This window comes from Bombus huntii, chromosome 14 (assembly GCF_024542735.1).
Source record: "Bombus huntii isolate Logan2020A chromosome 14, iyBomHunt1.1, whole genome shotgun sequence".
Lineage (NCBI taxonomy): Eukaryota > Metazoa > Arthropoda > Insecta > Hymenoptera > Apidae > Bombus > Bombus huntii.
Genome location: NC_066251.1, coordinates 827150 through 853084, shown reverse-complemented (window position 1 = coordinate 853084; position 25935 = coordinate 827150). Strand labels below are relative to the sequence as shown.

Here is a 25935-nt window from a genome sequence, read left to right as displayed (position 1 = left end):
GCGGCATAAATCTCGCCAAGGGGCAGCAACTCCACTATTTGAATAACTCCGTCTCCGTGCCAGGAATATCGGGACGATTTAAACCGAGTCAAGGAACAGTCGTATATACAATATTATATTTTCGGTTGAAATTAAATCTCCATCCGATCTATTCCGTGATGTACATAAAATTCGTGGTTACCACGAAGGTCGAGTGGCTTAGCCGAGACATCAGAGAGGCCGCGGGATCCCCGACTGTTTAACTTTCGAAACGCATTCGACCTATCCTCTCGGCGAAAGAACTCACGTACGTAAGTACCTTAATGCAGCTTTGGGCATTGTTCGGTTCGTGGAAGATGAAGAAAAATAACAGGAAGAGAGCGCGCGAGAATCGAGTTAACGACCGCAATCGTAAAGCATCGAACCACTTTAAGCCGAAGCGTCGAAGAGTTAAGCTGCGAGCGAGAGTGGTGCACAATCTGATCAAAGCGCCGCGTCGGAATTATTCCGTCTGCGATCTTATTAATTCGTCGTGAATTCGAGATGCGTGGAAGGGGGCGGGGGAGGGAGAGGGAGAGGGAGAGAGAGAGAGAGAGAGAGAGAATGATACGAAAATGGAAGGAACGAGAAAGTTCAGAAGGTTGAATTTATGCTGCTAGTGACTCGAGGTGGACCCATCCGGGGCGGGCGCGCGTGCGTTTGTATGCTTCGTACTCGTCAGGCTGCCCTCTTTCTCTTTGTGCCGCGGGAAAAGAGGAAAGGCGCGGATTTTAGTATTCACGTTGCTTGTCATTTTTATGATTTTAATTCCTGGAAATTACTTTTGAGGTCGCGCGCTCTGGTAAAAAGGTTCGCCAGTGATGTTTTACCGGAGAGTTTGATATTTCCACCGTCGAAAGGAATTTTGTTCCGAGAGAAACGCGTTGACAGGAAATGCATCGCGGCCTTTCTTGATATATCGTATATCGAAAATATCACGCGACGCACGGCTGAATTTCAAAGCGAGCTAGAGAAGAGAGGAGAAAGAGCGTCGTGGCGAGGAAAAAAATTTATTTGGACGGCGAGAGACCCGTGAAAGGAGAATTGAAGTACGACGAACGACGGAATACGAGGCTGCATGCCCTCGAGAATGTACCGAGGCCCGATGTTTGCGCAAGAGTCGTCCTGCACGCGGACGGTTCGGGTTTGATGCAGCTTTCATTAATCCTCGCGAAAGGGGCAAGCACGCCGCTGGAGATTGACACGCGCGCATAATGCTTTGCCTGCACGCGTCTGTCCCTCCGAGCGGGCTTCCAGAGAACCGTTGTTATTCAGCCACCGTAGAGACATTCGTTTCTCCAGCATCGTCGTCGTCGTCGTCGTCGTCGTCGTCGTCGTCTTCCGGATAGCTCGAGCTAGGTCAGGATTTATCCGCGATCATGGAAAACGCGGAAGAACGTACACGTCTAATCCGCAAAGACGCTTTCAACGAGTTATTTGAAAATATCAAAGAGACGTTAAAGGAATATCAAGGACCCGATGTTACGTTCGTGTAACACGCTCGATTCGACTGTTTAAAGTGGGCAAATTTTCGCGAGTCGTGGGTCACTTTCTTTATAACGGTAACACGCCTTTCTTTACGTCTTACAGATCGTCGAGTTGAGAATGGCAAAGTACGAAATATCGTAGACAGCAGGTGAGACGGTGAAACACACGCCTGTAGCGTAAATCGAGATTGGATGGTTTCCTTCGGTTGCCGATCATTCGCGGAATAAAAGAGCTTCCTCGAGACGAAAACACCGACGAAGCGTAATCGAGGGGTTAGATGTCGGGTAAATCGGTAACAAATTTTTCATCGGCGTGTACCTTGTGCATGTACGCGAGCCGATGAATAAAAGACGACGGGAAAACCCATAAAGAACGCGGTTCGTTGGTCGCATTCGCAAGAACCGAGGCCGATCTCTCCGTGGCCGAAGACCGGCGCGAGGGAGGAAGAGATCCTAGCACGGTGTGTGGATCGTAATCCCTTGTCTCGTTGTATACGATATACGCTCGCAGTATATTTCACTGAATTCTGCCGGTAGAAGTCTTTTAGAAGCCCTTTGCGCTTTCATAGCCAACCTCGGCCAGACGATTGATGCAGAAAACTGCAATAAGCAACGAACCGTGCCTTTTCCCTCTTAATTAACGCGCGCGCGTTGTACTTTACGACGATCGTACGTTTGTACAAAAAACGAAACGGTTGTTACGAAAATAACAACCGTTCACATTGTAATAAACTTTAGGCTAATTAGACGAGGCCGCGTCGCAACTCGCTATTATCTACCGTAAATTCGTTATAACGTTCGCTAATAAACGCTCGTCGAATTTCGCGCGACGCTTCGAAAGGCCGACTAAAATTCGACGGATCCTCTTTTGCATCTAATTGCTCCCATCGAACGACGAGAAAAGTCTCGCGGCAGAGATCACACGATACTTAAAACTGTGTCAAACTGTGTCGCGCTCGAACAGAGGTCGACGACTCGTGGCCTGCGATCATCGTGACAATATCGAGGGACAATCGGCGGACGATCGAGCTCCATCCATCACGAAATCCTTTGGCCCCTCGTCAAAGGGAAATTCACGATGTAAACATCATGGGGGTTCGCGGTCCAACGAGAACGAAGAAAAGGGAAAAGAAGAGAAGAGAAGAGAAGAGAAGAGAAGAGAAGAGAAGAGAAGAGAAGAGAAGAGAAGAGAAGAGAAGAGAAGAGAAGAGAAGAGAAGAGAAGAGAAGAGAAGAGAAGAGAAGAGAAGAGAAGAGAAGAGAAGTGAAGAAATGAGAAGAGAAGAGAAGAGAAGAGCACGTGTCGCGATGTAAATTCGTTGCGACGAGTGGTCGTGATTTAAAAATTAAATCTTAATCGAGTGGAATTCGGCCCACACGCTTAGTAACGAGGATGATCTTGGCCAAACGCTGGCGCACACTGTCCAACAGCGTAATAAACGAACGCTCGCGTAGATTGGTTTGGATAAGCTATAGATCGTGCTCTTTGCTCCCTCTTCTCGTCCCTCCTTTTGTTTTCTTCTTCTTCGTCTTCTCCTCCGTCTTCCTGACTCGACCGCCTGAAATATCTCAGCCAGTTAAAACGCTATCAGTTCTAATAAACGATCGTTCGTCTGTTTCGTCCTCTCTGGTGTATCGTTAAACCCGAACAGCATGCCGTAGGTGAGGACAACGCCGGTGCAGGCAGCAGCAACGCCAGAAGAACAAAAGGGACACGCTCTCGTAGAGAGGCCGGTCGTTTAAGAAAGATAGAGAAAGCATAAGTTTTTTTAACCTGCACGGTCACGCGATACGAAAGGGATCGACACCACTGATTCAGACGTCGAGATCGAAGCAGATACGACAGAGGCCGCGATGACGACGCCCCGATTCCTTGCCACTTTCGATAAAAGATAACCCGACAAACTCTTCCCAAACATCTTCGCCAACAGCGACGAGTCTCTCGCTGGTTTTCGTTTCACGACAGTCGGTTTAACCATTAAAAGAGCGCGAACAAATATTTTGCTCGACCGAGGTTTACCGCTTTTAAATCAGCACCGCAGTCGACGCGCAAAAATTCTGCCTTACGTCACCCCGCGTCGAAAGAGGAGCGGAGAGTACGAAGGAATAAAACGACGACCCATCGCGATGTCGTGAAATCTCGAAACGCTATCGACCGAAAAAGAAGCAGAAAGAGAGAGGAAAGAGAGAGAGGGATGCGGGATGATTAATCCCGTGGAAACGGTCTGACGCTCGTGTGACCGATGGCGTGTCTCCGAGTAACTCACCTCTATTCTCTCGTTTGGCTCGGGGGATTAATTCCAGGGGATTAGCATTAATTTCGTTCCATCCGAGGTTGGTCGAGCGTCTCCGTACGTCGAGGGGCTATCGACGAAAGCGAAAACGGAATTTCGGAAGATTCGACCGGTGGGTGGAAGCCCGAAGGAAGAACCAGATCGCGTACCGGTGCGATGGAAAAAATTGCCTCTTGCGATCGCGAGGGGAACCCTATCCTCGTTCTGCCTGCTGCGAGATCCGTTAGGCGATCGGACAAATCGTTTCGACCGCGTACGACTGGCTCACGAACGGCTGGATTCGCGTGTCGTTGAACCGGGCTTATTTTTCGTTTCAAAGCTCTGGTAATTATCACGGGAACGTTCACGGTAGCGCTTCGAGGGCGGCTAGATTTACGACACTGCGAATTCCACGAATTTACGACGTTCCCTGCAAAAACGATAAAGTATCGAAGAGAACACCGGGGGTTGGAACAAACGAACGAACGAACGAACGAACGAACGTGGATACTAGAGCGGCAATTAAACGGTACGATTAACGAGCGCGAAAAGCGGCTTTTAACCAACGACAGGCGGTGCGAAAATTTCTGATAGAAAATAGCGAATAATCGTGGTTCGATGGAATCGTGGCGGGACGCGAGAGCGCGACTTCCTGTCAAAGAGCGAAACGCATGAAAAACATGGCCTCTCCGCGGACCTGTTCTTCCTTTTTCCTTCGCCTTCCACGTTCTTCTTACGCGCTACTTCCACACCTCTCTTTCCGTCCTGTGACGAGAGCGGTACACGGTCGGATAGTCACGAGGGACAGGATGAAATAAAGGACCGACGATGCAGATCACGCGACAACGATCCAGTCTTGACCGAAGACGATCCGAGGATCGTACATCTATCGAGTGTCTCGATAAAACGTCTCGGCTCATCGACTGCGAGGAAGCCGGAGACCCGGTGGAGAAGCACGAGCAACACGGAGGGAACGTTCTCGTCCTTGCCTGTCGTCAGGCGATTCCCTTCTACGTTGATGCTTTCTTATCCATTAAATCCGTATTCTTTTCCCTAGCGTGGCGTTGCATGCGCCGTCGTCCGAGGATGCGCCTTTAAAAAACCAATCACCAATGCATCCGCGATTAATGCTATCGCATCACGAACGTACAACATCGGCGACTGTGGGCCGCGTGTAAATCGATGGATGCGTAATAAACGCGTTAAAAAATAGCCAAAGGGGGGGAGGGAAGATGGTTCGACGGACGTCCGATGCATGCCGCGAGGAAAAGACGAGACGATGTTGCGCACGGTGGATCGTTGCACGAGGGAGAGAAGTTGCGCGTACGCAGGATCGGTGCGCGAACAGGCGAGAGAAAAAAGAAGAGAAAAGGAACGAGAGAGGCGAGAGGCCTCCTCTCTTCTCTCTACCTGCTGCCGCGGAAGGCCTTAACGACGCAATCACCGGATAGCTTCGCCGTGATAAAAATCCCTCGGCGAAACGACGCCGGGCCACAAATCAGCAAACAGATGCGTAAGCGCGACTCCTGGGTCAGGCCCGGTTACCGAGCATCGATCCAGCAGCTTCGGTAACGACCGTGCTTCTCCACGATTTCGGACGGGTTTCGCGTCCCAGGACAGTCTCGTAATTGCGTATAACCTAACCATCGCCAACAGGAGAGTAGTCGTCGCTACGTCCGCCGACGACTCGTCTTTCCGCGATTCTTTTACCGCTTCAGCGGCAGTTTCTCGCGTTTCTGGCTAATCGCGTTTCGAGGAATTATCGCGTTAATCCGACCTTTCGAAGTGGCGCGTTCGTATTTAAAAAAAAAAAAGAGGGGGCTTAGGTCGGCGTTAGGTTGGCATCGAGGCGACAACTTTTCGGTAGTTTGACAAATATCGATTCGAGATCCATCAAAATTCAATCGTCAATCGTCGATCAACGTTTCAGTCAATCGTCCAAACATGCTCACCCGCTTAGCTTTTAGATACACCACGCATTTTCCACGGTTTGCTTATACATATTTACGTTCTGAGCAAACATTTCAAAGCGACTCTCGTCTTTTCTTCCAACTATCCGTTGCTGAGATAACGCTATCTTAGATCTGTAAACGAAACATATGTTTTCTCCGGAAGACACGAGAATACACACACCGAGAAATGTATTTGGTATAGAGACCGGGTCTCTTAACACTGGGAAAAAGGATTCGAGCGCGATCAAATACGATAGAAAATGTCGTTTGGATCGATCAGACGAGAACGAGTTATATCACGCGCAACAATATGTAAATTTCCGTCTCGAGTTTCCTTTCATCTGGAATTTAGAACGAGATTTGTATTTAAGAGCACGAATCGCCACGTTTGGTCGTGTAATACGAAGAGGTTAAGAAGATGGGTACGGAGAAAAGGATTGCGCGTTTATCGATCGAAGCGAGCGATTTTGTTTCGTTCAGCGGTGCCTCGATGAGAAATCTGTAATCGATACTTTTCGATTCGATGGCCGTACGTATACACGCCTTGGCCACGATGGTCCGCGAGCTTGGCGACATTTTACGAGCCGAAAACACGTGTACGTTCGGCAATTCGAGAACTCGACGGCCCGAGTTTTACAATTTCCTGGACACCAGCCTCGATCCCGGCTCGATTAATTCCGCCGAGGACCGATAACTCGTTCGCTTAATTTCACCCGTGCACGATGTTTCGTTTTCCGTCTCCAACGACTCTCGACCACGAGGGTCCTTCGTCGAGTACGATTATATTCGATTTTGCGTAATATTGCAGGTCGTAGGACGAAGAAAACAGAGAGAGAGAGAGAATAACTGGATACGCCGAGAGACACCGAGAGCAACGCGAGAGTAACGCGAGAGCGGTAAAACTGCATGTTCGTTCGAGAAAGGAACGGTTGACTCACGCTACTTGGAAGAAACGGAAACTCGATTACGATACCAGGAACCCGATCGGTTTCGATTGGCAAAATCGAGCCATACCGTACCGCCGCCTTTCTACAGATAAACGGGATAACGATAAACGGGGTTGATTACGGGACGCCCCATATCTGAGACAAGTGGTTCTCGAATTTCAGTCTCGGAGAGTCGATAAATCATCTAGGAAAAAACGAGGCTCGTTTGCCGGACATGGTCGCGAGCGATGATAATTCCGAAGCTCCGCGGATCGTCGACTCGTCTCGATAACGACAGTCACCGAGAACCGATCGATCCTGAAGAGAGAGTTGGGATCCTGACGCGCCACCAACGACGAATTACGTAGTTGGTTTTTTAGCGGTTGACAGGTCGTACAGGGGTGACACTCGGTCGGTTTTTACGTAAGCAAAAAGGAAGGGAGAGAATAAATCATCCACTTATCTGGCTAATAAATATTTAGCTAATAGCCAGCTAGTTATTCTAGACACGCCCCCGAAGGTAACCCGATATTTATTATTCCCGTTCGGCGCCCCGAAATGTTCACAGCTGTACGATTATTGTGCTCCACCCGGTACACGTCCGGACCGAAAGACACACGCGCCTGTCTCCACCCTCCTATTTATGTAGTCTTTTTATGAGCTACGGGTAATTACTTAGGCGCCCGGGCTATCTCCATAAAATCGATCTACGAGCGATATCGGCTTTCCCGCCTTGACGACATATTCCTCCAAAAATTCTTTTCCCTTCCAAACGTTTCGAAATGCCTGACAGGGGACGCTCGATAATTAATACAGCACGGATATATTTATTAGATTCGGAGTTATTAGATTCGCCTAATATTCGACATCGCCGACGTCTTGAGATCTCGCAAGGAAACGGAATAATCGAACTTGTCGTATACGATCATCGCAGGAGAAGAATGCGTTTTCGTCGATCCTCGGATTTCAACGTAATTGGAAACGAAGGTAATTCTCGATGGATCGAGGGACGTTACGGCGTTAGAAATAGTCGATAAATCGACGAATTCGCTCGTCGCGAAAGGACTTTTGAAAAATTCAACGACGGAACAAGCAACGACGACGTCGATAAAAATTGACCCGAACCCTTTATCTCCCTCGTAAGTCGAAGATCCTTCGTTAGGAGATACTGGCCCGGAGAAAAAATTCCATTGTGGAAGAAGCGGATTAACGAGCGTTTTATTTCTAGGGCGTAAAAACGACGAAGGCTCGTTGAAGCGAGAGCGGAGAAAGGAGGCGAGGCGATGACTCATTCGTTTGAAAATTTGCGAGAAACCCTGCCGAACGAGTGTCGCTACCGGTATGCAAAACGCGAATATATACGCGGACAAGGCAACGTGGACGAGAAGGGCGCGCAAGTTGGCTCGCCAAGTGTTTTCTCGCGCGTCGCATCGCTTCGCATTCCGGGAAGGCGATCCTTGACGAGCGAGAGCCCCCGAAGACGCGGTTACCCGAGTCACATATCACCACGTGACGTCCTCAGAATTTCGCATCCGAGGAGCGCATTTAGATGCAGATACGCCTGCGGTTAAAAAGACCAACCCGGAGAGAACCGACGATGAGCCACGGACCCGAGAAGCAAAGAGAGGGTGGTGGCGAGGGTGAAAGACAGAGAGAGAGAGAGAGAGAGAGAGGAGAGCGAGGAGAAAGAGCGAGCAAGAGGAAAACGGAGTTCGCGAGCAGAGTGGAAGAGCGGTCGTTCCAACGCGAGTTGAACAGAGGTGAACGAGGAGGATGAAGATGAAGGAAACGCGAGATGAAACGGTCAGATAGAAACTCGAGTGCCACGTGCGAGCGGAGTAGACCTTTTCGCCAGAAACGATGCAGACACGATCACCACGTTTCATCGACTCGAAAATGAACTTGGCTGCCGGCTTCTCCTCTGCATGATCAACCAACGATACGGAGGATCCTCTTTCGGAAGCTACGTTTCTCATTTTACATATTTCTTTTTTTTTCCTTTTTTCTTTTTTTTTTTTTTCACGCTCCACCAAACGGGCCAGTTATCGCGACAGAGTACCGTTAGTTGGTCGCTAGTTCACGTTCGTTTCAGTGAACCCCTTGAAAGTTAAACGAAACCGAAAACTCGAACGAAAATGTACCTCGATCGGCCGTGCATTTGAATATCCTTCTCGTTGTTCCCGGCCCGGGAAATGATTTAAATATTCCGTCGAACGAGCTCTCGATCGCGTTCTCATCCTCCTCCTCCTCCTCCTCCTCCTTTCCCTATCACGAGTCGCTCGAACCGTTCTATCGAAACTTTATCTCCGTGAAAATAAATCGCGTCGCGTACCTCTTTGTGACTGCTATCGAGGATTTTTCTCGATGTTCCCGTAGATTGGATGTCCTCGATTGGTACACGCCGTCGTGTGTATACCACCTCCGATAATTTACATTAACGAGGCACCGAGTATAAAGTACACGGAAACGTACGACTTGTGTTTCCCAAAATTGTCCCATCATTGTTTATTGGACTTTCTAAACGTTCCCGGCTCTTCTCCTACGCGCGAGGATTACATGACACCAGGAAACGAGTGGAACGGTCGCTAAACCGACGATAAATTTTTCCAGGAAGAAAGATCGGAGATCTAGCCAAGGTTGTTGTACCTCTTCGCCTCTTCTCGGTCTTCGAGTATCGATGGACTCGAGGAAGAAAAGAAACGCTTTGGATCGACTCGACGGAGGAAAAGATTCCAAAGATAGCTTGGCGTTGTCGGCTCCCTTAATAACGGGGTGATGCGTTCCCTTCGATGTCAAAGATGGAAATGAGGTAAACTCGAAGGGTCGAGGAGGTCGAGAAGAGTGCGCGACAGTCCATCCGTGTCTGTTGATCGAGTGACTGGGAACTCGAGCGTTCTCGATTAATTCGAGTCGAGGCTCCCCCCCCCCCCCCCCCCTCCTCTTTTCTCTTTTTCTTTCTGTTTTGTTTAAGGTCTCGGTGTGTTCTCGAATTCTCGAGAACGAGGGTGGCACGCGGCCTCTTTGCAAGGTCCTGCAGGCGAGATCAGTGGAACACGGAGAGAGAGAGAGGGGGGGAGAGAGAGAGAGAGAGAGTATCTTCGAGATCCCTTTATAGGAGTTTCGAGGTTCACCAACAACGCCATCAAAGCGACGTCTCGCTTCGCCACGCACGCCAACCCTTCTCTCCCCATCAGGTTGTTCAAATACTCCGAGCTAATTCTGTTTGGCTTGTTTGTTCTGACGCTGTTCGCCCTTTCTCTCTACGGCCCTGTATATTAATAACCCCCATACTAGTCGTACTTATTATGCGGGGACTTTGGACTTTGATTCTCGAAAGCAAAGCGATTAGAACTGGCGTAAGGAAACCGGTAAACAAGTCGCTTCGTCCACTACGCGACCTCGACTTCCCTGGTTAATTAACCCTTTCTTGCGTATTGTTCGATCCACAGAGAACTTTCGAAGGGACTGTCGCGTACAACCTTCCGTTCCTTTCGTTCGCCTTTGCCCATATTTACTTTTACACGATGCTCCTAATAAAACCTTCGTCGATTGCGAAGCAGCTACGTTCGTGCACTTTCTCGCTCGATAAACGCGATCGTAGTTCCACTGTAAAATCAATAATCGATGTCCTATCATCGATTTTTCACCAATTTTCTAACTATTAATTTTTTAATCGACTGTTCCAGCGATCATAAGCCGGGGCAACATACATTTTTATAGCGCGACAAACCTTGTCCCGATTCGTATCTAGCTTCTACCGACGAGGTTCTTTCGTTTGACTTCGGATGACGCAGATTTCTACATTTCAAGTCGACAGATTGTCATCAAAATTAACATTCGTCATCGTCGCTCCGTGCTTCTTCCTTCTGTCATCTCCAAGTGTAATACAATCTACGTATACGTATGTGTTTTACAGGTTCGTACGTTTAAAATCCCCTGTACTTGGTTCATCAATTTCTCAAAATGCAAGCTGACGATAACGTGTAACGCGCGTTAAAGCAGCGAATAACTCGTAGGTATCCTCGATTTGAAAATAGCAAGCTACGATATATATAAATTTTCCAATTCCCAGACAATGCTGTCGAAAGTTAAGTATAGTAGGACGCAGGCTTCTTACCACTACCTGATACGTACATGACAAACGGCATCGATCTACGATACAATGCAATCGACCATTGCCGATTCGATAATACGTGTCGTTCTTTAAATAAATAAGCGAAGATGCATCATCGACGAATCTGAAGATAAACTACTCGGGATGTGCTAATCTCCGTTCCGAAGAACTCATTGGGCGGTCTTAGAGAGTTCGGTTTTAGGGAACGAACGCGATTTATCTCGCGTCTGGTTCGCGCGATTCTTTCGAAAAGCCATTGGTTAAGAGAGGATCAAGAAGCCGAGAAACCACTTTAGGAGGATTTCTCAGGACCTTTGTCCGATCGCCGGGATACCTGGAACCGAAACGTCGCGAGCAAAATAATTCTACGGAACGAAATACGCGCGGAGATTGACTTTAGGTCGATCCAAGGATTGTCGCGAGAAAGATAATTCTGCTAATAACTAATAAGCTTGGGGCGACATACGCGCGAAGATTGATTCGAGATTGCCGAGAGTAACCTCTTTCGTCGTCTTTTCTCGATCGATACCGTCGAGCTAAGAATCCATGGAATTCGAAGGGTGAGCCGTTGTTCTTAGAATCGTCGCGCGTAATCGCCGAAGAACAAGAGAACGCGCGGTCGATAATCGCGTATAATAAAATGTTTACAGACGACTTGGTAAATATCGAAACGAATCGGCCAGGAAATCACCGGCGGGTGGCCGTTGATCGTTTACGTCGATCTATTCCGGTGACGTCAAATCCGAGTCGTTCGATCCGATCGCGACGAGCTAAAACCTCCGAGACTTTCACGGGTAGCCGTTCCGCTTGTTTATCAACGATACGCATTGTTCGATTGGCTACGCGTTACGTTGGTGCAAAAATAAGAGACGAATACGTCGTGACAAGAATGGAACAACAGGACTGTCGCAAAGAACATGTTCGAACATCACTTTGTACCGAATACTATCGCGGAGTAAATGCGACTAACTGGTAAAACTGGCGAATCGACAAGCTACTACGAGCATAGATCGTACGTACGTTTCTCTCGTATATCGCGGTGGAAGAAATTTCTGCACGTGGTCGCCGATTCATGACCGTGAATCGTCGAGTAATAGGCGCGCGCGTGCGAAGTAGAAACTATGGAAAAAACGGTCGAGCCATTTTCCAGAACAAGGTGTAAACTACGCCGCAGATAGATCCTTGAGATCATAGGAAAGCCGTGAACACATATTTGGACGCTCCAGTGGCGTTCCTCGCGCGCTGCGACTAAATGTAGACAGAAGAGGTGCGAAGCGAACTCGAGTACTTGACGATGAGCATAAGGCCCGCTTTTTTTCCCTGACGTTACAAGGAAAAAATCGGGCTTCCGTGCACACGAGCGGGTGCGCGTTTCTCTGATCCCGTTCCCGAGAGGAAGCGGAGAACGTTTAGCAGCTAGTAAAATCAACAGCAAACTCAAAGAACCTTTTCAAACGGAACGTTTCGCTGTTCGATTAGCGTTGCGGCACTAACGATCGACGCGCTGAAAGCCACGGGAGAAAAAGTGGACGAGAACCACGACCGATATCTTTTCAGCCGTCCCGTTCCCGATTTCGACGTTTGTTAAATCGAACGCGAAATAACGAGGTTATGGCCGACCGATAATTTGGTTCGTGCCCTCGCCAATACGGAACCATCGATTAATTATCGCTAGTTCTCGCAGAGACGCTAGAGCAGACTTTAATCCGGCTACTATCGATCGGTGCGAGCGTGCAATCGAGAAAGAACGGAGGCAAGGAAAGTCGAACGGATATCGACCGAGCTACGAAGCTCGTAGCGTAACAAGCGGTCCGCGCGGTTTATCGTCACCGATAAACTTTGCGAGGTGACGCGACGCGGCGCGGATATTTAGCGGGCGACACCCACGTAGGGTCGTCTCGCCGGGTCAGGACGAAATTTTCAACGGCGCTCGTAACGAAAGTACGCGTTCTACGACGTTAAATAAACGCATCCTCTCCTTGTCTCTCTCGCGGCCGCGCTCCGCTCGTTCCTCTCCTCCCTCTATCTGGCGGCCGTCTCTCTAATTTGTCCGTTCAAACAAAAAGCAATTTGTTACCCAGCGGACTGACTCTTGGTCCGGCGGTGCGCGTCCCGCGCGAGAGACGAGCACACGGAAAGAGAGAGGGATTATCGAGGAGCGAAGGAAGATGGGACGCGAGAGAAAGAGAGAGGGACAACGTGGACGCGCGAGCAACGGAGAGAGAGCGAGAGAGAAAGCAGAGGAGGTGCTGGCTGTGCTCGGTGGTGAAGGAGGTGGAGGAGGAGGTAGTGGCTGATTTAAACCTGTCTGGCGGCCCGCTGCGCGCTTAACAACTGAAAAACAAACATGGCGCCGAGAGAGCGCACCGGCCAGCGGGAGCCCACGTATGCCGCGCGTACCGAGACTATAAAGTGCTTCTGGTACCCCCGGAACCCGCTGTTCTTCCTCCAGCGTGCCCATTTTGTCCCCACGGATGCTACACGGACGCGGTCGCGGTTCCGTCCGGAACGAGAAAGCGTCGAGCAGATTTCGTACTTTTTCATCTTCTTTCCCTTGCTCGCACACGCTCTTTCGCCTTCGCAAGCCAGCGGAGAAACCCCAGCGCCTCGACTTCCCGTCACGTTCGCGTAGACCACTTTCGTGCCGATCGATGATCTCGCGTAAACCGTAGCGGCGGACCACCTCCGCTGGTGGAATCCTCTTAACGGAGGTCCCTCAACGACACCGGCCGAACGAGATTGCGTCGCGTTAATGGCAAAACTTACCCCTGGGGTGTTAGCTTCCGCGCCGAACGGATACTTTGTCCACTCGAGCTTCTCCTCTTGTGTCGTGTCCAAGAGAACAACTGCAATCAGAGAGGAAGAACGCTGGTTAAATGGCGAAGCTACAGTCGGGCTGCAAAGAAAGAATACGAGGGGATAGAAAAGTACGCGTTGCGCTTTTTCGTTCGTGCGCAACACCGATCGACCTGGGTCTGCCGTTAAACGGATCCGTGAGGAAGACCGCGCGGTGGAAAGGACGCAACGCTTCAAACCACGAAGAAACAGCGACGATCGCGATTGGTCGATCGATCAAGGTACGCGGATTCCTCGGCTCGACGAGACACTCGTCGGTGTATCGAAACGCGCGCGAGAGCCCCGGCAAAGATTTTACCGTGAAAAGTCAACGGTTTCGAGGGGAACGAGAGAAACGACTCGCTCTCAAAATGGCGGATCCTCGAGACCGTGCTAAAACACCTTGCTTCTCGGCAGCTCTCGTTCTCGTCCTATACGAGAAGGGTGAGAAAGCCCCGGCCGAAGGGAGGAGAGGATCGGGCGAGAGAGAAAAAGAGGGAGACGAAGGGTCGCGAGCGTATCGTTACACACGCGACACAGCCAGCAGGTTGTGCATCGTGTCCTGCGACACGTTTGTAGTGGTGGTCGTATCGACCGGCTCTCGGCTGCTGCTGCTACAACCCACCCTCTCGCGTTCCTCTCCCTCTTTCCCCTTTTCCTCTTTCGCTCCGCGTGACGCGCACCCGCGCGCCATCTCCCTCCCGGTCTATGTCTTTCACCCCGTTTTCGAATCTCGCCTTCCCCTCTATAGTTTTGCCTCCGTCCTTCTTCCACGGTGTTCACCACCGCCGCGACGCTATCGGTCCAACCCTCTTCGCTCCCTTCGTTCTCCTGCCTCCTCCTCCTCCTCCACCTCCTCCTCCTCCTCCTCCTCCTCCTCTTTCTCTTCTCTTCTCTTCTCTTCTCTACCCCGCGACCCTCGCTCCGCCACCTGCTGCTCTCTCGCTCTTTCGCCTTCTTTCTTTCACCACTTCAATGCCCTCTCCGCTTTTCTACGCGTCGGTCTTCCTTCGTTTCGCGCCACATCCTCGCTCGCTCTCGCGTTAGCCGCTCAGCTTCTTCTTCTCGTCTCTGTCCGTTTTTCTCGATTACGGCTGTCCGCGTCCTCGTCGCACGGTGTTCGGTGCCACGCAGCCATCAGCCGCACCGCCCCCGACGCGCGAACGGTGTCGTCGATCCCACCCCAGACTCCGGGGGGTCCTTGAATTCCTAGACCAAAGTACCCAAGCCGACGCGGCGGGTGCAGCCCGCCCCTGCCGCCGGATGGAATCTCAAAGGTGAAAACTGCGCGCTGCAAAATCCGTCCGAGCCCTTCACCCTCCGCCACCCCGTTGTCCCCCCGTCGACTCTCTTTGCCATCGACACTACCCCCTATCTACCGCCACAGACTGCTGCTTCGACGAGCCACGCAGAATCCCAGGGGCTCTCACGCGTACCGCGATTATCCGACCTCATCGAGACACCGTCGAAACACGGCCAACCGGTGAAAATAATTGTCCCGCGCGCCACCACACCACCTACCTACCTCCGCGGCAGTTCCTTCCTTTTGGCAAATTCGTCGCCGCGGCTTCCAATAGCAGTTACCTCGAAACGAGCTAGCGTCGGCGAAAGATTCCACCAACCTATCGTTACACGAAGCTACGTCGACTATTCCGATCGATCGAATCAGTTTCCTGCCGCGTAATTCCCTTTTCCTGATAATCCTCGTCTTACCTATCCAATCTATTACCGCCTACGCGTTAACGTTCCAAAAGCTCGCTCCATCTTCTCGTGTTTCGCCCGCTCACGAGAACCAACGAACCACGGAGAATTCGTGCAGCGGGGAAGGTAGATGTTTCGTAATGGACACACGGCTACGGTATCCGTGGATTCTGGCGAGTACAACATCCTCGAGTCGAAGCCACTCGAGCCGATCTCCTAAGTCGTCTCTCATTGTGTGTAATAGGCTTTGCAGCGCGCCCGCCCTAATTCGAGCACTCTCCAGAAGTACTTCGGATACATCGAGCAACGTGGCTCTACCGAATTCGCAAAGTAAGGTGCAAGTTCCTCTCGCCACCTCCGATAAACTTTCAGGGTGGTGAAGCTCGCAGATTGACCCGCTCTCTGTTCCACGATGCCTCGTTCCCGCACCATTTACGCCGCTATACGAGAACCGAGTTTCTTCCGTCTCGCGTCCGTTCGCGCGCTGTTTTCTCTCGGAACGACGCTAGAGCGTCGCGAATCGTTCGATCGTCGTACAAAGCGTTAACGTTCACGCTGTCGCGAATCATTAACCGCCGAACTGTGAGACAAAAGTTTCGATTCCCGGCGCTAAAACTCACTGGTAATCTCGATGAAATCGGAAACGACGATTATCGCGAAACATCGCTGGTTTCGAAACGATACTATCGAGAAGAAGAAAAAGGGGAAGGTAGATGTATCGTTGGTCGCGAAGCAGTCACGGTACTATGCGCGTACGACACGTAAATTATGCCACCTGGTACGACACGTGTCACGTTACGCAAGTTGCTCGTATGGCCGGACAACGTGGAGGAATTCTTCGAGCGCGAGGTGGTCGGACTTGCACGAAGAAACCGAGGTAGGTCGTGCACGGTACGAGGAAGGAAAAGATACGTCGCGTCGCCATCACGGAAGAAACCGAAAGTGATCGTTGAACCCGAGAGACGAGATTTTTGCCGGAGGTTCTATCGACGGAGCGACGGAGTTTGGAACGCGGCGTCCAATATAGGCTCTCGATATAGCCTCGTAGAGATGGACGAGGCGTGTCAAGCGGTGACCTTCTCGCGCGGTTCACCGGCTGACACCGGCTCAAGGAACAAGAAGATTACCGGTCTGGGCGAGGAGAGGACAAGTCGCAGCAGGGTCAACTTCGAATTACTATTCCCGAGGGTGTTTACGGAGAAGAGGAAGCGAGCGAACGGATCGTCGGGCCGTCGTGAAAACGGCCGTGTATCCGTCGTCGGACGTTTCTTTTCTTCGTGTTCCTTTACCCTCCTTCTTCGATCCCTTTTCCTCCATAGCACGCACTCTCGCGAGTACGTCGCGAGCGCGCCTGTGTGAGTAACCGGTGTACGACGCGGTCCCGTGAGACGTACCGAATTTAAATTTCAAATTTGGAGCGTGTCGCTGGGTGTGACGGTATGCATAGCGTTGCCTGCCGGCCCTAACTCGCTTCACCGATCGCGCGTCTTTCTTCTCTCCGGAGTTCCATGTTCCTTTCTCCCACGGGCTCGCCGTATATCCGTCCATCTCCCGCGTTCTTTCCATTTATTCGTCCGTCTATCTTCCTCGCTCTCTGTTTCCTTTCTATCCGAGGAAGGAAAGAGCGGCCGCGCGATCCCCGATTTTTCATATTATTCGAATGGCAGATGGCGTGGTCGGGCATCGATACGCGGCGGGGAAAAAATTGAAGTCTCGGATAGCTGGCTTTTTCTGGGTTCGTCTAGCGACCAAAGTCAGACAGCGACGTTCCGGAATCTTCTACTCGAGAAGGATTCGGTGGGGTTGCGGTCGATTGCCGAGATAGGATATGGATAAAAATTGCCACGAAATTCCCCATAGGAGGATGGAGAGCGAGTTCGACGTGGAAAGATCGATGTCCGTTCTCGGTGTGGGGTTGTTATCGTAAAAACGGGCTCGATTTCCAATTATCGTTACGCAAGAAGAGGCTTTCTCCCGAGCTACGTCGATGCAGTCGCGATCGTCTCGATTCCGTCGGAGCACAATGCGTTCCTCTAATCGGAGACGATCGCTCACGCACACGCATCCACCTCGACTCGGTGAAAGAAATGAGAATGCCCGGTTGAACGATAAATCAATAGCCGAGGTCGACGAAGGAGATGGATGAGTGACGTAACGAGCCTGTTCTTACCATATGCTTGTAAGAGGTCGGCTCTCGCACGTATATAACCGGAGGTACGATTGAATCGCGCGGGGGAACCTGTTGCCCGATCCGAGACGAGCGGCTACTCCAAGGCGATTAAGATTACGATTTCGCCTCCTGCGCGCACGCACACCTGCGCGTTGCCTCTTTCTCCGAACAACCTCCAAGATCAGCCAGACTCGATCCTCCACGATATGAGATCGTCTCTGTCCTGTGGCTGGCCATTCACTAGCACCGACACGCCGGAAAGTCGATCACCGGAGCTTGATCTTTTAAATGTCACGATTTACCCGGTCTGTTCCGACCGTCGCATAGGTCCGAGGAACCACGAGAGCAAAGTGCATCCCCCTCTCTCTCTCTCTCTCTCTCTCTGTCTGTGTGTCTGTCTGTCTGGATTGCCGGTGGTGACACTGGTCTCGACGATTCCCTGAATCGGGCAATAATCGTTTCGCGAGTAGACACTCGACGGAGGAAGGGAAGAATCCGTACGAGGCAGAGTTCGATCGGTCTCGCCGGAAATAGGTTATGGTCGATGTTATCTCGTGGCGAAATTTACGTTTCGCGTATAAGTCGAGCAAACCCGTCCCCGTTTCCGATCTTATCTCTGCCCCGTAAAGACGAACTCGTCGAAATACTCGCGTTGCGTGTTTCCCTGCCGTTCGAACTATCGAGGCAGCCTTTCCGCGATCGTAACCCACGTAAATCTCCGACGATTCAATCTCTTAGCCGGCGCGAGGCGCTTTCCAGAAGGATCGTGACAGCGATCGTACGAGAAGGGAAATATTACGTGGTTCGGCGGTTCGATCGATCATAGACGCGAATCCGCGAGTTTCGTGTCCGAAAGGTCAAAGAGAATCGCGATAGAAGAGCTGCCGGTAGTGGCGCGTCGAGATTGGCAAGGAGAAACGCGTGTGCGTTCGATTATCGGTGTTTGTACAAGTACGCCAGAGGCAGTCGTCGTTCGGCCGAGATGCACGAGTTTCGGTGGATCTCGGCAAAGGTAGAGAAGACTAGGGCGAGAGCGATAGAGAGAGAGAGAGAGAGAGAGAGAGGCAGGAGGCAGAGAAGACGAGATTGCCGGTGAGAGGAGACCACCTACGATCCGTAGAGTACGCGGTCAGCGAATATACAACGGTATACGTTCCTCGACTTTATTTCGGCTCTAAAAATGCCGGGACGAGGATCGTCCTGACACGAGTGTCGCGCGACTCGTCTTTTTCCCGGCTCACCGAGCTCTCCTCGCCAAACATCGAAGCTCTTTTCTCTTTGCAACGAACGACACCTCTCTGCCTTTGGCTTAACGGCCTTCCAATTTGTCAGGATCTCTCTTCCCCTGCCCTCTCTCGCCACCCCACCGTTTGCCATTCTTTCTCTCTCCGTCTTTTCCCTTCTCTGCCGTCCGTCCTCTTCCTTTCTTTCTTTGCCACCCTCTTGTCCCTTGCTTCTCTTCCCTCTTCCTTTCGCCGGTTCCTCTTCTTTTTCCTCCCGAACGAGTCCCTCCTTTACCCCCGTCCCCTCCCTCCTCCTTTACCCCGACATATCCTATCGCACCTCGAACCGTTCACCAGGATGTCGTTGACCCATCGAACAGGCGTGCTTGGAGCGCGGCCGATCGGTTGGTCGGTCCCCGCTGCCAAATTCGTGCAACCACGCAGCACCGAGAATCGATAGAGAATCCGGTCTTAATCGTCGGCTCGTCTACGGTGCCACGCGGCTCGGCTCCTCGGTAGTAACGACAGCCTTCCAGATCCTTTTAATTACGCTCGCCGTCAAACGTCTCGGTATCGATCGCATCTCGAATACCAGTTGTCTCCGAGAAGCTTGCTGCGAATCGATCCGCATACGTCGACCTCGGACGGACGTGTGGATCGCGTCGTGCGTCAGGCGCCGCGTTCGGCACACGACCGTTCCCGCGTTCCGAGGAAACGCATTTCCCAATGGATTTCTCGGCAAGAGGAGAGATCCCACCGTGAAAGGAATCGCTGCGTGTCCGAGTGCAACGGAGAAAAGGAGGCGCGAACCAGGGACAAGGATAGACGGAGTCGTCTGGCAGAAGAGGAAAAAATACGAGGTGCTCGGAAACTTAAGCCCAGTCTTGGTTCTCTGCGGGATCCCGCGGGTACCGTGTGCACGATATCTTTGGGTCCAACTGGGCGGCATGGGGAGCCTAAGGGAACAGCCGGAACAGAGGGAGAAGGGTGAAAGAAGCTCTCCGAACGTGGCCCGGCCCACGCCACGACGGGCCGAACGGGCCAGCACGCAGCCATCGTTGGAATTACCATTTACATAGCGTTATTACGTTTGCGCATAATGTATGTACACGTGTTAAATCAATTATTCGAACAATATGGGTCCCAACCACGACTCTCGCAAGTCGACGATCAAACGTCTTTGGACACTGCGTGTCCGCGACAGGTTAGATTACCCGGTTCGCTTCGTTCTCCTCTCTCTCTCTCTCTCTCTCAATTTTCTCTCTTTCGATCGTCTGCCCTCTCTTACCAATTCGCCCATCTAGCCCTCTTCTCTTTTTTTTTTCTCCTTCTTCTCCTCCTCTCGCAGGTTCTCGCGAGGCTCTTTGCATATGGATCTTGAATTTCAATTGTGCTTTTCAAGTGCAGCCCCCTCCCTTTTGTTTCCCCCGTCCGCCCCTTCGACTACCTTCGCCCTGGCTTTTATTCCCGCCCCGCCTCTTTCCCTTTCAATCTTCTTCTTTCGTCCTGCGCTTGTTTCGCGACAAAGACACAGGAGCGACAGACAACGCGATGAGCGGCGCGGCGAGCGAGAAGCGCGTGTACGAAAACCGAATTGGATAAAAAGCAGTTGTACGACGAACAGCAGCAGCCGGCCAGCCGGCCAGCCAGCCAACCAGTCAGCCAGTCAGCCAGTCAGCCAGTCAGCCAGTCAGCCAGCCAGTCAGCCAGAGGGTCGATATAGAATGCGACGAAGGTGAAAAGAGCGGTACCGTGACGCGCCATCGATCATTCGTTGGATCGGAGCCAAGTCATCGAAATACTTATTTGTTTCCGTGTGCTCGGTGATGTACGTTCTCCCGGCGAGATAAATAAAATTCTCTCGTGACGTCTCTTTCTGCCTCGTAAATTTCACCCGACCGGCGTTTAACGCGACTATCCGGCGACGACGCTCGCCTGCGAGCGTCCTCGTTTTTAATTTATCCCGCCACCCTTTGCCTGGAAACGTCGCGTCGCGCAGTCTTGGTTCGCGAGCCGCGCGCAACCGCATTAGCATCTAAATCAACCCGAGCCAGACTTTGCCGAAGAATCGGCCCCGATGAAACAACGGTAATCAAATTTATCATCTCAAAGAACCGTTTAAGAGAGACTAGGACTCGCGTTCAACGAGAACCTAACTCGTCGACCGCAAAAAGACGCTTCCTGCGATCCTCTTGTCGAGCAATTTGCCAGCGAGCCTACCTGCCCCAACGAAAATAAGCTTGCGTTTTTCCTTTTCTCTGTTCTTCCACGTTTCCACGGATTCCGCTCTTCGCTCTTGCGCATTAGCATGCAAATTAGCCTCTGACCACAATAATCAAATTAATCGTCCTAAACGTCCGATCGACCGTTATCATCCTACGGGTCCACGAAACAAAAGCGACCGATTATTCTACCTCGTCCTTTCTCTCGTTTCCCCGTTTTTTTATTCGGCCCCTGTCTTCCTAACTCTCGTCCGCCAACTAGAAATTCCTCGTTATACCGTCGCATCGGTCGCTGGTCGGGCTGGTTTTTTTTTTCTTTTTCCTCTTTTTTTTTTTCTTTTTTTCCCCCCAACGGATCCATCGATTCGTCGAAGCGATCGCGGCGGAAATCGCTGGAAAATTGATAGACCGGCGTCGCTCGGCACACCAGACCTTTATTGGAAATTTATGCGGATCAGTAATTCTACGCGGCCGCGATACTGTTAGGTATTCGAGGATCGTTACCGCTTCGGGTCTATCGTTGCACGGATTATACCGAGCGGGAACGAACGCACGAGTTAATTAATAAAATGAGCAGATGGGGAGAAAAAACTATTCCGATTCGCGGTAGTCGAGTCGCGCAGACGTTGCACGCGGTTGCCAACGTTCGTGCGTCTATGTGGCCGTTTTCTCCACTCCATTTGTCGGCCACCTGTCCGATCGGCAATTTATGCCGCTCGGTAATTTCACATACCGAGAATATTAGACATCGACACGTTGCACCGCTACCAGCGTGCGCGCGGGCACGCGGCCCGCTCACAGCCGCAATCGCGCGGACGACCAACCAAGCGAGTAGAGCGACTCGCTCCGTACACGCTGTTGCAACGTGCTCGATCGCTCGCCTCGTCTCGCGTATATTCTCTCTCTCTTTCTCTCTCTGTGTGCACCACACCGCACCGATCCTCGCTTGGACGATCTTACACACTCGTGGACTTAGCGACTCGCACAGAAACTCGTGTGTGCCTCGGCAGCGCGCGTTCGTTATACCAGCTTTCTCTCTTTCCAGTATACACGCTATACACCCTGCGCGACCGCGATTTATCTCGACCGGTTAATGCGTTCCGAGAATCTATTATTGGCCTCCCAATATCATAATTATTTTATTAGCGGGTCACTCATTATCCGCCTTTTTACAGCCGCCCTGAGATTACGATTATTCCTCCCCACCTTCTCGCCGGCTACTCGTTTCTCTTCTCTTTCGTTCGAATCCCTGCGAGTATCAAAAGCGTTCTTTATTTTCGCTTCGTTGCCACTCGAGCCACGTGTTTCTCTCGATTCGCTACATTTCGTGAACAACGCGACTTTTGTGCGGCCTGAAACGAGCGCGGTGGCGAACGGCTCGTCGTTTTCGGGATTATTTGATCGTTCAAGTATCGACCCGAGTCTGGCTTCGACCGAGTCTGACTCACGACCGATGGATAAGACGTCCGACGAATGATTTCCTGCAGCGTTTCGCGTGGAACGTAATCGGTCGAAAACACCTGGAGCGACGTCTCCCACGGAACGATATTCCGAGAAGTCTCGATTCTTCCAGAGACTGTCCGTTAATCACCGCATAGTCGAGGCGATGAGAGGGACGGCAGAGTTCATTAGCGGCCGAAGAAAATATTTGCGGCTTCGCCCGATTCGCCCTGGTTTTTTTCCCGTCGACCTTCCTCCCGCCCTTCTGTCAGGAATCTTTTAATTCCGAAGCACGAGGCGGGGTACAGTCCCGCGCGTGTTGTTAAGCCCGAGATTTTACGACACGATCCGAAATAACGAGAAACCTGAGTCATCCGCGCGCATAACTTATTTCGTTTTACCATTCAGCCTCCATATGCGTTACCCCACCTCTGTCGCCGCATCGTGTGCGTCCGAAGAAAAGTCCGGATCGTAATCCCACGGAGGGAGAGACCCGTCGCCCTAGATATATCCTCTTCCTATCGCGCCTTAATTCGATAACCTTCTCTCGTTCGATTCTTCTTCCACGGCTCGTCTACCGATGACCGAATTAAAAATAATTACCGCGGACAGAACCTACCGACAAGATGAATCGAGGCTGCACAATCTGCCGCCGCTGTTACGATCTCACGGGGATTACGAAGATTTGCAGTTTACCATTCGCGAATGACGACGCGGCTACGACAAGGACCAGAGAGAGGAGAGAGAGAGAGAGAGAGAGATCAGAGACCATCCTCTGTTCACTCGGGTATTATCATAATTGAAAAATATAATCCGCGAGATGCTATCGTTCTCCGCGTGTATATATATATATGCATGAGTTCTCTCATCTATAAATATAGTAGCGTAATCCGCGGTCAGCGTGCCAACGATAAAAAAGCTATACGTACGCGAAACCACGTTAAAGGAGAGTCTCCACTCTCTTGGGTGGTTATTAATTTTTAGCAGGCGATGCGTGTGTGATCGATGGTACTCGTGGAATCCTATTCCGTTCCGAAAGCGGGAAAGGTTAAAAGTTTCGCAGAAATACGCGGCGCGAGCTTGTCGCGGAAATTCGCTTCGGTGCTCGGAGTCGAACGCTTCTGCCACGTTCAACGTGTACCCTTAAACGTAGCCGTTTGCTCCTAAACGCGGATCCATTATGCCGTCTTAGAAATACATCGAAGCGCACCTGCGCTCTACACGAACACGATATCAAACTCGTTTCAAAGCGCGAGACCTTCGTGTACCAGATCTGGGCATTCCATTTATTCAGCGAACCCGAACCTTGTACAGCCTTATTACGTTCTCGCCGATCTCTCTTAACGTCTTATTTCCTGGGAAACTTGCTAATTTTTCTGCGACTCCGTTTCTTTCTTCCGTCGTTATTATATCGGAGTTACGAGAATCGTTGGATCTCGCAAAGTGATTTCTCATCGAGAAACTTTACCCAGCCGCGTCCTTTACGCTAGTTCGTCGTTGATACGCGCGGTTTCTCGGTCCAAGTTTACGTACAGAGATTTATTTGAAACGTTACAAGTCCTTTCGCGTCAAGGCAGACAAATTCGCTACTGCCATTCTGTTACAAAGCGGTAATTCGTACAGATCGTTATGTTCGTGGGTACATAAAAGGTACGTAAATTACGAAAACTGTTTTCAACGGATTCACGATTTTCCAATTAATCGTCGGATTTACTTTGCTTTTCCGCAAGCGTCCTGATACGTACGAAGCTAAAAATACGCAATGAACGTGTTAATCGGACCGAGAGAGCGTTCCCTTTGCCTTCCAAGCAGCGGAAAATAAGGAAGTCGCAAGGAATTCCGTTTCCCCGCAGCGACCCGATGCAAACTCGAACGAAAAGCAAAAGTAACGGTAGTTGGTTAGTCGTAAAAGCCACCAGCAGAGCTAATAGACCTATCCCGACCACGAAACGAGAAGACAGAGACGCGGTGGCGAGAAACGAAAGAAAGGAACGTTTTATCTTGGAAAAGGGAAAATTTAGGGCCCTTCCTTTTACCACTTTTCCATCCCTCTCTTCGTCCGTATCTCTCTCCCCGACCATTTCCCTCTCGCTCCCTCTTTTGCCCATATTCCTTCGCTACAGCAGTCTGCCATATTATCACTGGCCTCGAACTACCTGTATTATTAATGGTAGCCTTTGGGTACAATGGGACGAAAAACAGCCCTGGGTTATCTTGCCTCGTAAAATTCTATTGGCTCTGACGTATACCGGGAAACGCAGTGTCTGTTCTCCACCAGTATTTTCTTATCTACTTGCCTCCTCCTTTTCGCCGGCACCTGTGTGTCCTTCGACTTTTCGCGGCCTTTGACCCTACACGATAAAGATACAAGGTATTTCCGTTCTTATTCGAAAACACGTGTCGTCCGTCTAGGATCCGCGAGTACTTTGCGACGCTTCGACTGCGCGACCGTCCCCGAATTCAAATACGATTAGAACGTATTTTTCCTTTTAAGAGAAACCATCGCGAGTTCGAGAGCTTTTCGCGCGAGCAAAGCCGACCTTTTCGATTCGTCGGAACTGTCCATTCGTTGCAACGATAACCGAAACGTTAGAGCCGAAGAAGCGAGACGTCATCGAGGAAAGCGTAATCGAGAAAGGATAATTCTGCGAACAGAGGACAGAATCGATACGATCTAGTCAGACGAGCGGTATCGGGATTCGATGGAGCGAAGTAGGTGCGGCGCGAGCGAAACCTCGCCGCCGTCTGGTTGAAATTTATTTTGGAATACGCGTGCACGCGAGACGACCAGACGACCACGGGCACGGTGTGTTCGTTTATTGCGAACGCAAGAGTCGTGGGAGAAGGAGTGAAGAGGATAGGCGCAGTCTGGTACACAGGTAGAGAAAGAAGTCCCCCCCCCTCCCTCCCTCCCTCTTCCTCCGCCTTCTTTTCGCGGATGCGGCTGCTGGATGACGGAGGGAAGTCACAAATTTTTTCATTAATATGCAGCGAGACACCCTCCTAACTCTCTGCACGGGAAAAGGTAATGTAGTAGCAGGGGTAAAAAGGGAGAAAATGCGGTGTACCTGTGTGCGTGCCTCTACGGTGGATTCTCGCGCGTGTATGCGTCCGTGAGGCCGGGGCACGGCGTGGGTGTAGGAGAGAAATAATGGTCTGCTAGGAAATGTAACCAGCCGACGCTCACGCCCTCGTCGCGACGCCTCGAGAGACTTTACGGGGGAGAGAAATCGAAGAAAAGCGGCCGAGAGACAAAACTGGATAAAGGGGAGCAACGGAGACGGAAAACGGGGTGCGAACCAACAAAGAATACGTATAAAATGTTGCACCGATATCTGCTTGGATATACGCTGCATTCGGGGGACCATTTCTCTCCGTTTTTCCGTATTATTTCTCACCGAATCGAGATGTCCGTCTGCTGAAATATTCTCCTTCTCGGGTTTACATACACATACACGCACTCGTGCACACATGCATTCGATTCTACGCGAATTTCTCCTACCCAAAGTGGAAACTACTACTATCCAGGCGAATAATATCTAAATACACGGCGTTGCCTCTCCTTTCTTTCCGCA

The 25935-nt window shown here is 51.0% G+C and overlaps 1 protein-coding gene across 13 annotated transcripts in view; it reads right to left on the bottom strand.

Moving 5' to 3' along the window:
- The window catches only part of LOC126873546 (ephrin type-B receptor 1-B), a 91654-nt gene that overhangs the window by 27600 nt on the left and 38119 nt on the right, over positions 1-25935 (bottom strand). For all 13 annotated transcript variants that reach the window (XR_007692449.1, XM_050634546.1, XM_050634543.1 and 10 more), the window contains exon 3: positions 13536-13615. Coding sequence is in view for 12 of the 13 variants with exons in the window: in XM_050634546.1 (XP_050490503.1) it covers positions 13536-13615 (80 nt within the window). In the remaining variant the exon portion in view is untranslated. The remainder of the gene's footprint in view (positions 1-13535; positions 13616-25935) is intronic.